The sequence below is a fragment of the Aquarana catesbeiana genome, linkage group LG08 (genome assembly GCF_042186555.1).
Source record: "Aquarana catesbeiana isolate 2022-GZ linkage group LG08, ASM4218655v1, whole genome shotgun sequence".
Lineage (NCBI taxonomy): Eukaryota > Metazoa > Chordata > Amphibia > Anura > Ranidae > Aquarana > Aquarana catesbeiana.
This window is the reverse complement of record NC_133331.1, coordinates 244,625,496-244,641,240: the sequence shown is the minus strand read 5'-3', so window position 1 is coordinate 244,641,240 and position 15,745 is coordinate 244,625,496. Positions and strand designations below refer to the sequence as shown.

Genomic DNA, 15,745 nt, shown 5'->3' with positions numbered 1-15,745 from the left:
CATCTAGATACGGAATGATCGAGACTGACTGAAGTCTTAAAAAGGAACTAATGCCTCCCCAAGGACCTTGGTAAAAATTCTCGGGGAGGACGACAGTCCGAAGAGAAGTGCTCTGCACTGAAAGGGATAAATCTTGGTGTCTATCTGAATCGCTATCCGAAGAAATTGCTGGCATTTCTTCCTTATCGGGGTATGCAGATAGGCATCCCTTAAATCCAGGGTAGCCATAAACACCTCTTTTGGAGAAGATTCCGTAATGAGTAAATTGACTCCATCCGAAATCTTTTGTATCGGATGGAGAGGTTCAGGGGGTCAGAGGTTCATGATTAGTCTGAACTTCCCTGATGTTTTTTTCACCACAAAGATGTGCGAGTAAAAACCGTCCCGCTGTTCCTGAATAGGGACTGGTGTCAAAACCTCTTGATCCACCATCTTCCCTATTAGTAATGGTAAGGCCCTGACCTTTTCTGAGTGTCTTGGAAGTTTTGTCACAAGAAACTTAGAGGGTGGATCGCTGTGAAATTCCAGCGCATAACCTCTTTTTATTATGTTTAAAACAAACTCAGTCGAGGTTATCTTTTCCCACTGCGGGAGAAAATTGTTTAATCTTCCTCCCACAGGGACCCTGATGTCACTGGGGTTTGGGGTTCTGACTGGGGCGGTTAAAAAGTATACCCCCTTTTCCTTTCCCTTTTTGCCCTGTCCAGTGCTTTTTGGGTTTGAACTCCTCTGTTTTTGAGGGTTCTTTTGAGGGACGAAAAAAACTTTGAAAGTTTTGCTTTAGTGGGAAAAGTTTTCTTCTTATCCCCCCTTCTTTCTAAGGCGGTATCTAATTCAGGGCCGAAGACTAAGATTCCTGTAAAAGGGACACTGCACAGGTGTGTTTTGGATGCCATGTCTCCCCCCCCAAGTTTTCATCCAGACTGATCTCCTGGCTGCGATAGAAAGCGCCACAGTCTTAGCCATAAATTTTACGGAATCAGTAGCCGCATCAGAAAGGAAACTTGTTGCCTTGAAAAGCATAGGGAAGGTTTTTAAGAGCTCCCCCCTAGGAGTGCCTGCTTTTAGGTGTCCTTGTAGTTGTGATAACCAGAACTCCAGATTTCTAGCCACACAAGAAGTGGCTAGAGCTGGTTTCAGGCCTGCCATAGAAGCATCCCAGGTCCTTTTTAAGACTACGTCTGTTCTCCTGTTGATTGGGTCCTTGGGTCCTTTAAATGACCCATATCCTCGAAAGCAAGGTCAGAAGGGGCGTCTAGTTTTGGATTTTTATTCCAGACCGCCTCTGGGCTCGCGTCAAAGGGGAATCTTCTTGTAAGGGAATTTGGAAAGAAGACTTTCTTATCCGGTTCGGCCCACTCCTTACGGACAAGGTCAGAAAGCACGTTATGTATAGGGAATACTTTTGCCTTCTTTTTCCTCAAGGCCTCATACATATGTCTGGACAATTGAACTTCTTCCTCATCAATTTCCAGCGTATCATAAATAGCGCTCAACAGCTCATCTACTTCCTCAAGAGACAGCTTATATTTTGCGGCTTTGTTAGCTACAGCCTTATCCTCACCCTGGTCTGAGTCTGCGTCAGAGGATACAGGGCTAACTAATGCGGGGCTATGCTCCCTGACTGTACAGGGCTCGCCGAAGCTGGGTATTGTAAGGCCTGGTGAAGGGGGAATCACAGCTGCTCTACTGGTGGAAGCAGACCTGTTTACATCTGCGATTAACTCCAAGAGATTTAAAGGTTGATGCCATCTCATCTTTAAAGGATCTAAGGAATTTAGCCAAGGGAGACTCTGCCTCTGTTTTAAGCAAACCTGCAATATACTGTCTGCATAAAGCTTTGTTAGAGCCTGAGGATAACTTGTTTCCACAATTAGGGCACTTTTTGCGGCCTGACTTGTCCTCCCTTGGAGCCTCCTTAGCCTGAAAATAAAAAAAAAAAAAAAAAAAAAATAGATGAACTCAGCATCAAAAACCTTTAAACTCTTTAAAAACACCCGTGCTGCAACCACCAAACTGCATATACCCAGGACAGTGAGGTATCCACCACCATGGGGTACTACAGGTCCCAGCCTTACAACTACCCACATGAAAAACCACAGTACAGGGCTTGCTGAGCAGTCTACCTGGTTTTGGCTGGTGCCTGCATCCGCCGGAGCGTCCTGGGGATTAGACTCCATGGTTCCCCCTCCCCCCCCCCCGTCTTGCTCCAGATCCCACCGCTAGTCTGGTATTGCTGGATGCTGGTCGGGAATAGTAGGCCCAGCCTGGGCTTTCCACTTCCTCCTTGCGCCTCCGGAGACCCGGAACCGGAAGTCTCGGCGCAGTTATGACGCGGTTCCACCGGAAATTACGCAAACGCCGTCTCTGGCCCCCAACGCAACTGCAGCAAAGAGCTAGGATGGATGAATCCACCAAGAATGCTCCTGGGGGAACCTGCCTCACCCTGTCTCTGGCACACCTCAGCACTGGAAGGAGTGGGGGGGTAACGGGTCTGCTCCTTAACATGCTGGACGGTACCCGAGCCCTGAATAGGATAAGGTAGGAACTTCATTGGAGCTGATGGATAGGACCCAGTCCTCCTATGTGGTCTCCTACTCCCTTAGGAAGATGAAGACTTCTCCTGGTTCCTGGGAACATGTTCTTTCGACGGAGGAAACACAAATGACTGAGCAGGGACCTCCTTTTGAACTGTGGCAATGTTTCCAGTGTCGATAGGTGGGACTCCATCTCTCAAGGGCTGTCCTGGAAGACAACTGGGGATTTAATTTCACTTCCCGTTTGGCTAAGTGACGGTATAGTCTCTGAAATGGGACACCGATACAGGGGAAAAAAAAAAAAAAAAATTTTTTTATATATATATATATATATATATATATATATATATATATATATATATATATATATATATATATATATATATATATATATATATATATATATATCTTGAAGAAAACTAACTATTTTAACAAGGTTGGTCTTGTTGTGAGCCCCGGACCTTCATTGTTGACATGTTATCCTCCAGCTTCTGTAGTAGAACATCTTAACCAGGAACAAGGGAACAAGTTTAAATGCATCTATTAGCCAGTGGTCCAGCATCTGGCAGAACTTGTGCATGAATGTTTGAGTGAAATTATTAATCGAGTGTAAAAATTTTGAATGAAAAAAAAAAAAAAAAACCCACACCACACGACAAATTAACACTAAAGCTATGCATAATTAATAGGGTTGTCCCGATACCGATACTAGTATCGGTATCTGCAACCAATACCGAGCATTTGCCCAAGTACTGGTACTCGGGCAAATGCTCCCGATGCTTCCCCCGATACCTTGAGAGTCAGCAGTGATCGGTGCGTGGGGGAGTTACAAGCTTCTCCCCCAGCGGCTTTCAGCTGCTTTAGTGAAATCTATACAGCGGTGATCGGTGCTTGTAACTCCTCCACACGCGATTACCGCTGACTGTCACCGCATGCTCCATGCCCCCTCCGTTCAGCTGTCCCCCTCCATGTCCTCCTCCTTCCTTTGTCTATGGACAGAGTCAGCTGACTCTGTCCATTCACATAAGTGAAACATTGTAATCTCCTGTGATTACGATGTCTCAGTTTATGAATGGAGAGGAGCCGCTGTTATCTCTCCATTCATTTTCAGTGCAGCTGAGGCTGCAGAGAAAGGGACGGGGAATCTTTATCCTCGGTCTCAAGGGGGAGATATCAGGGGCTGATATAAAAAAACAACAAAAACAAAACACACACACACACACACACACACACACACACACACACACCCCTAAAAGAAAAAAGAAAAAGAAAAAAAAAAAAAAGCAAAAAACAAAAACAAAAAACACTGCCACGTGACATTAAAAATAAAAGTATTGGTATCGGCGAGTACTTGAAAAAAGTATCGGTACTTGTACTCGGTCTTAAAAAAGTGGTATCGGGACATCCCTAATAATATCAATTAAGCCAAGATTTAGCTCAAACAATTAAATCAGTTGTTGACAGTACATAATCTGATTAAGAAAGAGCCCAACTGAACTCTAAAATTTAAATGAATGAAATAACTAGAGGGTGTAAGAAAAACAGGATTTTGCAGCTACTCTCAGATTAGACAATGGCAAATAAAGTAATAGGACAGCCCAACATAACCCCATCCACTCCCATCATGCTTTAGTTTTGTAACTAGGAATAGTAGGAGTGGAAAATAAGGAAAGAGATGGGACCCGTGTCTGCCAATAAACTCCAAGAAAAGGATTTTATGGCAAGAAAAAAAATAAATAAATAAAAAAAAAAAAAGAGAAGGAAGAAGGGGGAATTTGGATAAGCCAAAAATTTCATATCTTGGAGTACAGTACAGGACAAGGACAAAAGTAGTTATAGGCCCTGGGTTATACAGTAGGCTTGTAACGTCAAGTGATTGGACACTGTCAAGAGTTTTCTGTGCAATATTTGAGTTTTAAAGGGAGGTAATATAGCAACAGGTTCACCCACACAGGGGGACAAAAGCTATTGCATGGAATACAGAATAGGGTGCAGGCCGATTATTCAGATGCCCCCAAGCAGTAAGAGGGGTAGGCAAGAGCTAGCCAAACAGAACTGTATCAACAGGCCCAACAACTACCATGGATCAATAGACCCAAATTACAGTGCCACTGCAATAACCTTGAGAGTTATAAACTGCATCCACAGAAGATTGGACATATACCTTGTAAAACTTTGAAAAGGTATAAAAAGACGACTAGATAGCAGCCTTACAGAGGCATCATGGCGGAAAACTCAGAAAACACCCACTGTTCTGGCGGAGTGGGCGCATAAAAGCACAGGAGTTTTGACCTTTAAGCCTAGTACATACAGGCCTAATGTTGGGCGGCATTGGGCGGTTCAACAGAAACGGGCCACCATTTGGCCCACGTGTACCGGAGTCAGGCCAGCTTCTGTCGAAGGGGCATGACCAAAAAGGGTCCGCCGATCAGCTCCGGATATTCGCTCTCAGCCAATGGCCGAGACGCTGACCAGAGGGTTTTGGCGGGGGGCATCCCTCTGTCAGAACACAATAGAGCAGCAGGGGAAATTGCTGTATTAATGTTGGATAGTTCGTACAGCAGCTCCTCCTGAGCGGTCAGTTTTTTTTTCATTTAGAACTGATGGGTTGAACGGAAAAAAAATACTAGTGTGTACTAGGCTTTAAAAAGGTAAGCTTTAGTGATCAATACTTGATCCAGTGAACAATGGTTGATTTGGAAGCAGGGTGTCCCTTGGGCGGTTCTAAGGCCAGGACAAATAGGGAGTCCTCCTTCCTGACAGAAACGGTTCTTTTGAGGTAGACTGATGGCTCTGACAACATCCATGCAATGAAGAGCAATTTGAAGTAGGGCACAAATATATAAATCAACTTGTGGAAGAGGTCAGCTAAGGGGATATTTCTGATGGGTTCAAAGGAAAGTTTTGGCAGGGAAGTTGAGGTCCCAAGAAGGAACAGGGTGCTGCAAGGGAGGCCTGATCCAAGAAATATTTTTATTTTAAAAAAAGTTAACAAGCAAGCCTATACTTACCTTCTCTGTGCAATCGTTAAACACATAGTCCCAGTTCTCCTCTTCTGCGGTCCCCCGCCGATGCTCCAGACCCCTCCTCTTTATTGGGGCCACCACAAAAAGCTGCTTTCCCCTAGGGCACCCGTGCAGGCTCACTCCCGAAAAACTGTCAAATCCTCCCCCTTGCTGTGAGTGACAGGTGATTTACATATCTTGTGCACTAGCCTAAGACATGCATTATTTTTTAATTCCCACCCCACTCCTTTTGTTAGCAGCTCTGCAAGGATTGGCTGTTCCACACCTCAGCATGATTTGGCATGCTGAAGTCATGTGGTTACTTTCCTGTCTTTTCACTGGATGTTAGAGATCATAGCAGAAGTTCAGTGTAAGAAATACACAGGAGAAAATGCATATTGACAAGGGGAGTGTAGAGGTGGGCAGGGAGTCTACTGACATCACGACTCCACCCACCGAGCTCCAGACAACAGACCCACCCACAGAATCTCCATTTTTTCGGGTCTCATAACAGACAGGGGAGACATTTGACAGGTAAAGATACATGCGGGAGGCATGTATATCCTTATAGATAACCCCTATGGCAGTAGTTTAGAAATGATGACATTGGGTTTACATCCACTTTAAGGCCAAGTCCAGATTGGTGGAAGGCCAGAATGCAATTTATGGAGAATTCTTTAGGATTAAAGCTCCCCTGTTCACACCAGGCAAAGGAGGATTTCCAAGTAGGATAACAGATCTTCCTGGAAATGGATTTTCTTGCTTTCAGCAAGGTAGGGATGACAGACTAAGAGATCCCTCTGTCTGTTAAGATATTGGCTTCAACAGCCCAGCTAAAGTTAGTGGTTGAGAAGCAAGATGGAACAGAGGTCCCTGGGACAGCAGGTCTGGCCTTATGGAAAGAGGCCAGGGGTTGTCTACCAGTAGTCTGAATAGACCTGTGTACCAGGTTCTTCTGGGCCAGTTTGGTGCAAAAAAAAAAAAAAAAACCCAACACACACACTAGCTTGTTCACTTGTTATATTTTGTGCAGCAGACAAGGTAGAGTATGCACTGGAGAGATTAGCCTGAACTGGGACAAGCAGATTTTTAAGACATTTAATGTCAGTGTTAGATCTTTGAACCTGCCCACAAACAGGTATTGTTTGTTGTGGATAGTCTGGACCCCAGATTCAAAACCTGAGATCCCCCATTTCTGACATATCAGGTTGAAAATGGCAGAGTGAAGGGCCCTTTCCCCTTGATCCAGGCAGTGATGGCTGAGGTTGTGAGTCCTGGGATGTGGACTGCAGAGATCACTGGACAGTGAGCTTCTGTTGATGAGATGAACTGGCTTGCTCCCTTAAGGGTCCACGCACACTGGCTTAAAAAAGGCAGCTTCTTCAGGAGTTTCGTGTTTTGTCTGTAGAAGAAGCTCAATGTTATTCTATGTGTCCATGCACATTAGGACGTTTAGAGGCATATTTTAAGTTCAACATTTAGAGTCAGAAAAAAACCCTCCTGGTTTGCGTTTTTGATTGAAGTTCTCTGGCAGAAAAAAACTCTAAACACTCCTAAACAGGTGTACAAAAATGATCTATATGAGCATTTTTTTTTCTGCCAAGTGTTTTTTTTTTTTTCCCCATCAGATCAGTGTGCAGGAAGCCATAAGATTGCATGACTATTGGTGCCCCCTTAGTTGTTAGTGCCTTAGGCCATGGCTGTGGCATTGTCCAATTCGCACCCTGATAAGGAGTCCCTGGGGGGGGGGGGGTCAGGAGTTGTATAGCCGTTTTGATTGCTCTAAGTTCAAAAATGTTGATTTGGAACTTAGCTTCCACTGATGAAGGCATGAGAACTCTTTTCCCCAACCTAAAAGACTGGCATATGTTGTTATTGCTTTCCAAGGATAAGGAAAGACAAACTTCCCTATTTTTAAGGATGGGATGGAGAGCCACCAAATTAGAGAGTTACTTGCTTGGCTGTATGTGAGCATGGGTCGAGAAAAGCATGCTTGTTCCAGCTTGTTGTGCTGGAGCAGCCTTGAATGGAATTGAATGAATGTAACAGCCTCCAAGGAAGCTACCAGGAGACCTAGACCCTTTATGGAGAACCAAACCAAAGGGTGGTTCTATGACTTTAAATTCCCGAGCGTGAGAGAGAATTTTCTTCTCAAGAAGAAAAACTTTTGCATGGGATTTATCCAGGATCAGACCCCAGTATGCCAGGTGAAAAGAAGGCAGATTTTTGAAAACTGATTAATCTCAACTGAAGACCTGAAGCACCTGGGATTGTCCTGTGGAAATTTGCAGATAGCTGGGAGGGAGAGGAGTCCTTCAGGAGAAGGTCGTCTGGACAACCTGTGACCTGGATGCCCTGAGAAGGGCAAGAAGACTTGCCAAGACTTGAATACTAATGGAGCAGAAAATAGGCTAAAAGGCAGTGCAGGATTGCAAAGCTGAGGTGGCTAAACAGGAACATGCAAATAAACCTCTTGGAGATCTGCAGATGCCAGGTATTCCCCAGTCTCAGAAAGGCAATAACCAACCTTTTGGATTCCATCTGAAATTTTGGAATTTTAAGGAATTTGTTGAGGGTTTTCTTTTTTGGTCTAGAATAGGACAAATACCCACCCATTGGGCTTTGGTATGTGAACAGATGTGAACGCATCTTATGGAGGTACTGGCACACCTGCTCCCTAGAACAAGAGATGGTTCAGGGAATGCTGCAAATTTGATTGTCCTTGGGCAGCTTGTGGATGGTCTGAGAGCAGTGAAGGGGTAGGAGTTCTGAACTCTAATTTGTACATCTTTGAAATCACAGGTTTGGGATTGTCTGTGACGCAGAGAGGCAATTTGCAATAGATGTCCACCCACTCTAGGAGTTATAGTGCCTTTTCACTGGGAAGAGGTATCTGGGAAAGACTTGGTAGGCTTTGTGGTCTTAGTAGAGCAAATGGGTGCTCTGCTTCTTGAAGAGGTAGAGGCTTCAAAGTAGGGGAGTCTTGGAATCTTCCACTATAAAAGATGTAAAACCTTCCCATTTAATTAATTTGTCAAGTGCCTCATCAAAAGAAAAGAAAAGAAAAAAAAAAAAAAGAAGAAGGGGGATTTCCACCTTCAAGGGCATGCATGTAAAGCATCTTTAACAGGCAGCTTCAGCTGTCCTGGCTTTTAGCCTTAAAGTGGTTGTAAATCCTTTACAACCACTTTTGCCTACAGGTAAGCCTATATTAAGGCTTACATGTAGGTACCGTGAATTTCTCCTAAATGTGCAGTTTAGGAGATATTTACTGTATACGCATGTGCCGACGTCATTGGCACATGCGCACTGAAGAAATGGCTCGTATGTGCCGTTTCTTCAGCTGCTGTGCCTTTACCGGCGGCTCCCGCGCACATGCTTCCGGCGCTGTGATTGACCAGAGCCAGCGAACCCTGGAAGTAACATTCCAGAGACATGTCGCCCATCCCAGCGGTATACGGGGACCGCTGCAACAGCTTCGTTCTAAGGTAAGTTTTTCTTGATTCTGAACCTGTACGTTTGTCCACTGAAAAAGAAATGATCAGTCTTTTTTAAATTTTAATGGTAGGTTTTATTTTAACAGTGAGACAGAATAACAAAAAGATCCAGAAAAAAAAAACCAAACAAAAAAAAAAACGCATTTAAAAAAAAGTTATACATTGATTTGCATTTTAATTAGTGAAATAGGTATTTGATCCCCCATCAATCAGCAAGATTTCTGGCTCTCAAGTGTCTTCTATACAGGTTTACCAGCACTGCCAGGAAGGATGGCACTCTGACTCTGACACATTTATGGTCTGCCACCAGCCTTTGGGGACCTCCGTGGGATACCTAGTTTTGGCTTGGAGGTAGTGTCGGAGATCTCCATTTGACGCCATCCTTTGCAGTGACGCTTGTAATTTCTGCTAGAACAATTCAGCCAAGCATTGCACAATTTACTATATCCTACTTTGACAAGTATTTGAATATACATTCTCCTAATAAGAACCCCTGACGAAAAGCTTGAATTTGAAATGCATAGGTACCGAAGAGTGGTTTCGGACCATGGAGAGTAACACGATATATACTTTGTATGCTTGCATTGATTCCATAATTTGTTTTTGTTTGGATTTTATCAGATCACCACATCTGTGATTGATCTTTTTTATATGTATCAATAAACTTGTTTTTACTCTCATTGGTGGTGGAACCTCCTTCCCTAAGCCAGGGCATTGTAAATGGGTCGTGGATGGGTATTTCAGCATAACAATGACCCAAAACACACGGCCAAGGCAACAAAGGGAAAGCTCAAGAAAAAGCACATTAAGGTTCTGGAGTGGCCTGGCTAGTCTCCAGAGCTTAATCCCATAGAAATATGTGGAGGGAGCTGTAGGTTCAAGTTATCAAACGTCAGCCTCGAAACCTTAATGACTTGGATCTGCAAAGAGGAGTGGGACAAAATCCCTCCTGAGATGTGTGCAAACCTGGTGACCAACTACAAGAATGGTCTGACCACTGGTTGCCAACAAGGGTTTTGCCACCAAGTACGAAGTCATGTTTTGCAAAGGGGGTCAAATACCCATTTCACTCATTAAAATGTAAAATCGATTTATAAAATCTTTTTTGAAATGCGTTTTTTTCTGGATTTTTTTGTTGTTATTCTGTCTCAATGTTAAAATAAACCTACCATTAAAATTATAGACTGATCATTTCTTTTTCAGTGGGCAACCATACAAAATCGGCAAGGGATCTAATATTGTTTCCCCTCACTGTAAACTAGCTGCACAACTGGGCCTGTAAGAGTAAAGAGATCCTTTAAAGCAGGGGTTGGCAACCTGGGGCCCTCCAGCTGTTGTGGAACTACATTTCCCATGAAGCACTGTAAGGCTAGCAGTTACAACTACTCTGAGGCGCGATGGGACTGGTAGTCCTGCAACAGCTGGAGGGCCCCAGGGTGCCTACCCCTGCTTTAAAGCATCAAGCTTCCCATCAGCAGCACCTTTCAAAAAGTTTACACCATAGAAACGTAACCCAGGAGCGTTTCAGATGCTTTTCTTTTAGATTTTGATGTAAGAAAATCAGGTGTGGTAATGTCAAGGCATCTGCACACTGCAGAAATGAGCATATCCAACATAGCAAGTATGCTGCTTGACAGGCACAAAAATGTCCAGAGGAGAGAAATCTTCCAAAAGCCTCCTCTAACACTGCCTCCAGGTCTTCATTCCCTTCCACGCCTACCTCTTCAAGGCTATGCATATTGAGATATCGAGATCTGGCTGGATGAAAGGTCTGTCGTTTTGGGGCCCTGAGCAGTGATGACTGTATTAAAGCCATTAGTGGTCTGAGAAGTTGTGACATTGTTGCAGAAAATATGCTTTTGTACAGGACACTTGAGAAAGAATCCAATGCAGAGGCCAGTATTAAAACTGGGTACAGGGGAAGCATTGTCTTTCTGAGGTTGAGCGTTATGTGGGCCTTCAGCAGAGCAAAGGTTTGCCTGAGGTTTTGCTGTGACTCTCTTTCACCTGGTCTCCACCATATCTAGTATTCCCCTCGGGGTTACTCACAAAGTAGGGTGCAAAATATAGAGTACCCATGTCTGGAATGAGAATACTGCCACCCAGTTATAGACCGCCCTGTAACAAAAAAACAAAAACAAAACAAAAAAAAAAAAAACACCCAGATTTATACTTACCTGCTCTGTGCATATGGCTCCCCAATACCTCAGCAAATCCAGTGAATCCAGGAAGTGAGTGGGGAGAAGAGCTGCAGACGAGTACAGTGCTGGATAGAATGGGGGCTCAGGTAAGTAAAAAGGGGGTGGGGAGGGGGGATCCTGGTGGCTAAACATTTTTTACCTTAATGCAAGGCATGCATTAAGGTAAAAAAAACGTTTAGGCAAAATAACCTATTAAGTCCTCATGGTGAAATGTCAAGGAGAATCGTTGGAGTTCCTTATAATGACTAGTCGGAAATGGCGGTTAAGTGCACAAACCACGGTATGATTGTATTATGGTGTACACAAGCTGATGTGCATCAGGCACATGCTCTGCAGTGGTCGATTTCTTTTTTAGACTTTTTTTTTTTTTAATTGCATTGATGTGTGGCAGTGTTGCTGTGCTTCCACTGCATAACCATAAAATGTATGCTGGCATCATTTTACCACAACACTCACCAACAGTGCAAGGGGTCAGTAATAGCACAGAGTTCCGAGGTCAAGTAGAACATAACACAAGTATGTAACGCAAGGCCCCTTTAAAAAGAGCGGAAGGTTTGAAAATAAAGGGGTCCGTAGTAACACAGGGGTTGATTTACTAAAACTGGAGAGTGCAAAATATGGTGCAGCTCTGCCTAGAAACCAATCAACTTCCAGGTTTTATTGTCAAAGCTTAAATGAACAAGCTAAAGTTAGAAGCTGATTGGCTACCATGCACACTTGCACCAGATTTTGCATGCTTCCGTTTTAGTAAATAATCCTAAGCTGCAAAGGCAGCCATATGAGCATGTACAATTTTTATAATTTTTTTTTTTTTTAAAACAAAGCTAGTGTTAAGTTGAAATTGAACAATAAATGGCGATGCTCATTCATCCACTGCCATGATGTGAATGCAGCCTTACTTTGGAGAGATCTCCTTTCACTTCCTATTATGCCTATGGGTCTGGAAGTGATGGGTAATCTCTATAAAAACGGGAGTCCAAGCAAAAATGAGAAGTAGGGCCAAAGCTTTTTGGCCCTACTTCGTTCTGCACTCCTGTGACCAATTTCCAGCCAACAGCATACTAAAGTCCACTGACAGCTGAGGTCACTCAACTGTTACAGGCTTTGGAGCAATCCTGACTTTACAGTCGGGATCCACCCTGATCCCTGGGCCAGTAGCCGGATCAGCCTCTCAGTGTACCGCTGAGAGCCTGAGCAAGTAGCTCCAGTGAGCGCTAGAGGGGCAAAGCAAAAAACGTTGACTGATCATCACCAGCTCTCTGCTCAGAGCAAAAAAAAAAAAAACACGGGGAAGAACCAATCAATCAGCAGTCTTTGAATGCTCAGTTCTCAGAGCCAGCGGGAGACCGATGCTGTATTCACCAGGGTGAGTATAAGGGTCCTTTCACACATTCATGTCCGTTTCCACAGACTCCGCTTGCTCAGTAGAGATCGATCCGTTGATCCCTGCTGAGACAGCGGATGACAGGTCCATCTCTGCTCACTGTGCAGAGTTGGACCTGTCAGAGCCCCGCTCTCCTCTATGGGGATCAGATGAAAATGGATCCACCTGTCCGTTTTCATCCGATAGATGGATAGAAAATAGGGTTTCCATCCGTCTGGATTTAATGGAACGGATCGGATGTCAGCAGACATGTCACTGCTGACATCCGTCGATCCAAAAAGGTACATGGAGCGTGAAAAACTGACAGGCGGACCTGAATGGTCCGCATGTGTGAAAGAGCCCTTAATGTTTGTTTTTTTTTTAAACCCAAACTTCTCTTTTTATAAGGCTATTTTTTTTTTTTTTTGATAGAATGGAGTGGAATTAAAACTTGTTGATTGCAGTCTCTATCCGCTTTAACATCTCTTTGGACCAGTTTACCTCCAACACTTTCCTAAGAGTGAAAGTGAAAGGAAATTCCAAAATTGGCTTGTCACCGAAACAGGAATAGGAGGAAAACCCTTCCAAAGGGGACACTAGTTCTGGTGACAACCAGAGATCCCCTAACTTTGGAGGGACTTCCTCTCACTTCCTGTTTTAGCCATCAAACAGCAGTAGAAGGGACATTTCCCCAAACTAAAACTGACAGGTGGTATAATTCTCTTTTGTCCTATTCAAAACGGGAAGAAAAAATAAGTTTTGCTTTTAGTTCTACTTTAAGCCTTGAGATAGGCTTTCAATTTTGACTGTTCCCATACTTCCCACCACACCAAGCTAAGTCTGTTGTAGGCAAGTAACCGCTCGACATCTAAGCACAAAACACATACATGACCTGACAAAACAGTGCATATAACGAGGGTTACATTGAAGATCAACAGGCCAATTACACAGCTTCCAAATGTCACCACCCTACAGGCGGGCTATTCATTGCCTTCAACTGACTTCTACGGGCCTCTCAACACACCCTGCACGGCTGCCACACATGACTATTCAACTAATAACCCATCAAAAGACACAAAGGACATGCTCTACATACGGTGTTGTCTGGATCTCTTCCTGACGTCAAGCCGAATTCAGTGACGTCCACCGCAGACACAAAACCCAATTCTGCCGCCTGAACCGAACCCGCCCTACCAGGCCCTGTTACTGACGTCACCAATCGTCTGCCATTCAGCTTACGCGAAAAGAAAAAATTCCAGGAGAAGCCAATCAGTGTGTACCTTGTACAAAGAGAGGAAGAGGGAGGTGGTATGCACGTCACATTGCTGAGATTGCGGGCGTGTAGAAGGGGGGGGGGGGGGGAGAATAGACATTTTGGAGGCGAATGATAGGTAGAGACCATATAAGGAAGAATAATTGTCAAGTCACTCGTTTTACAGAGCTATAGTTAGTGTAGTGTTGTTGTTTCAGCTTGTTAGAAGGGAGTAGTGTGTATGCAGTTGTTTTGTGAACACCGAGTGTAGACGGGTACACTTATACGCGCAATAAAAAGCATACCTTTATGCTTTATGCATACCTGCAGCAATTTTAAAGCCCTTGACCCTTGTCTCAACACTATGTGAGACAAACCCGCAAATTTGTGTCATTCTAACCCGTTTGTGTGCATTTTTTTTCTTTCTATTTCAATTTCGCCCATTTATTTTTGTTTTTTGACGGAGTGGGGTTAGAGACCTTGTCACGCTTTCACTGCAGTCTGTGTCTTGACTCGTGATTAACCACTTCCCATCTGGGATATTTCTGGCACTCTGCTCCTACATGTAAAAAATCATTATTTTTTTTTTTTTTTAGAAAATTACTCAGAACCCCAAACATATTTTTTTTAGCAAAGACCCTAGGGAATAAAATGGCAGTCAATTGCAACTTTTTATGTCACACGGCATTTGTGCAGCGATTTTTCAAACACCTGTTTTTATTCGGAAAAAAAAGTTTCATGAATTAAAAAGAAAAAAATAACAGTAAAGTTGGCCCATTTCAATGTTTTTGTATAATTTTACAGGTTCCATGTTTAGAGTTACAGAGGAGGTCTTGGTATAGAATTGTTGCTCTCACTCTAGCACATGCGCCAATGCCTCACATGTGTGATTTGAACGCCGTTTACATATGTGGGCGTGACTTACGTATGCGTTCGCTTCTGTGCGCGGGCACGGGGGCACTTTAAATTTTTTTCTTTTTTTTATTCTTTATTTTACTTTTATTGTTTTATTTTTACACTTTCTTAAAAAAAAAAGTTGATCACTTTTATTCTTATTACAAGGAATGTAAACATCATTTGTAATAGGAATAGGGCATGACAGGTCCTCTTTATGGAGACAGTAAGAGTCAATAAGACCCCACATCTCTTCTCCAAGCTGGAAAGGCTGAGATTAACAATTACTCCCACCAGCCTGGACGTGACGTCATAACATCGCGCCTGGGACTCCAAGGGTCATAGAGATGACTGGGGACCATCAGGTCTCCAGAAATCTCTATGCTAAACTTCCGGCGGCGACCGATTCATTCTCCGGCTCACTGATCGCATGGGTGAGCCAGGAGTAGCACCGGAGGGCTGCGGGGGGGACGATCAAGTGGCTGAACTGCCGCTATGATTGTTCTTACGGTGCATGGAATCGCCGGTGGAAAAAAATTATATCTGAATGATGCCTGTAGCTGCAGGCATTATCCAGATATACCCACTCAAAGTCCATGACGTCATATGACGTACCTTGGGCGGGAAGTGGTTAAATAGTCCCAGCAACAAACGAGGGGGAATCTCTCTCAGTCTGCTGCAAAGAAAATTGAGTGCTGTCTGTGATACTTTTTTTATTCACTTTTTTATTTACTCTGCTGCAAAAAAATGAGTAAAATTAGGAAGGATTAGAGAAGTTGTCCCCAAACTGCAACATTCAGCTAAGAGGGCCTTTACTTGGCCCTTGGGGCAAGTTACTCCCGCTGACACCAATGATGGAGGCACTATTTCTCCCATAGGGGTCAATTTACTAACATTTATCACAAAAAATATTGCATAAAGTGTTTAACCTCTTCCAGTCCATCCGCTTTACACAAACGGCAGGCTCTGTGATCGTTGTGTGTGTTTTGAGTTTCC

The 15,745-nt window shown here is 43.7% G+C and overlaps 1 protein-coding gene across 5 annotated transcripts in view; it reads right to left on the bottom strand.

The window, feature by feature from the left end:
• The window catches only part of LOC141106305 (catenin delta-1-like), a 403,119-nt gene extending 389,099 nt beyond the window's left edge, over positions 1 to 14,020 (bottom strand). For 4 of the 5 annotated variants that reach the window (XM_073596969.1, XM_073596970.1, XM_073596971.1 and 1 more), the window contains exon 1: positions 13,700 to 14,020. In XM_073596969.1, the coding sequence (XP_073453070.1) occupies positions 13,700 to 14,005 (306 nt within the window). In that variant the 5' untranslated portion in view covers positions 14,006 to 14,020. The remainder of the gene's footprint in view (positions 1 to 13,699) is intronic. The other variant, XM_073596974.1, reaches the window with a different exon arrangement.
• Positions 14,021 to 15,745: the final 1,725 nt, after the last annotated feature.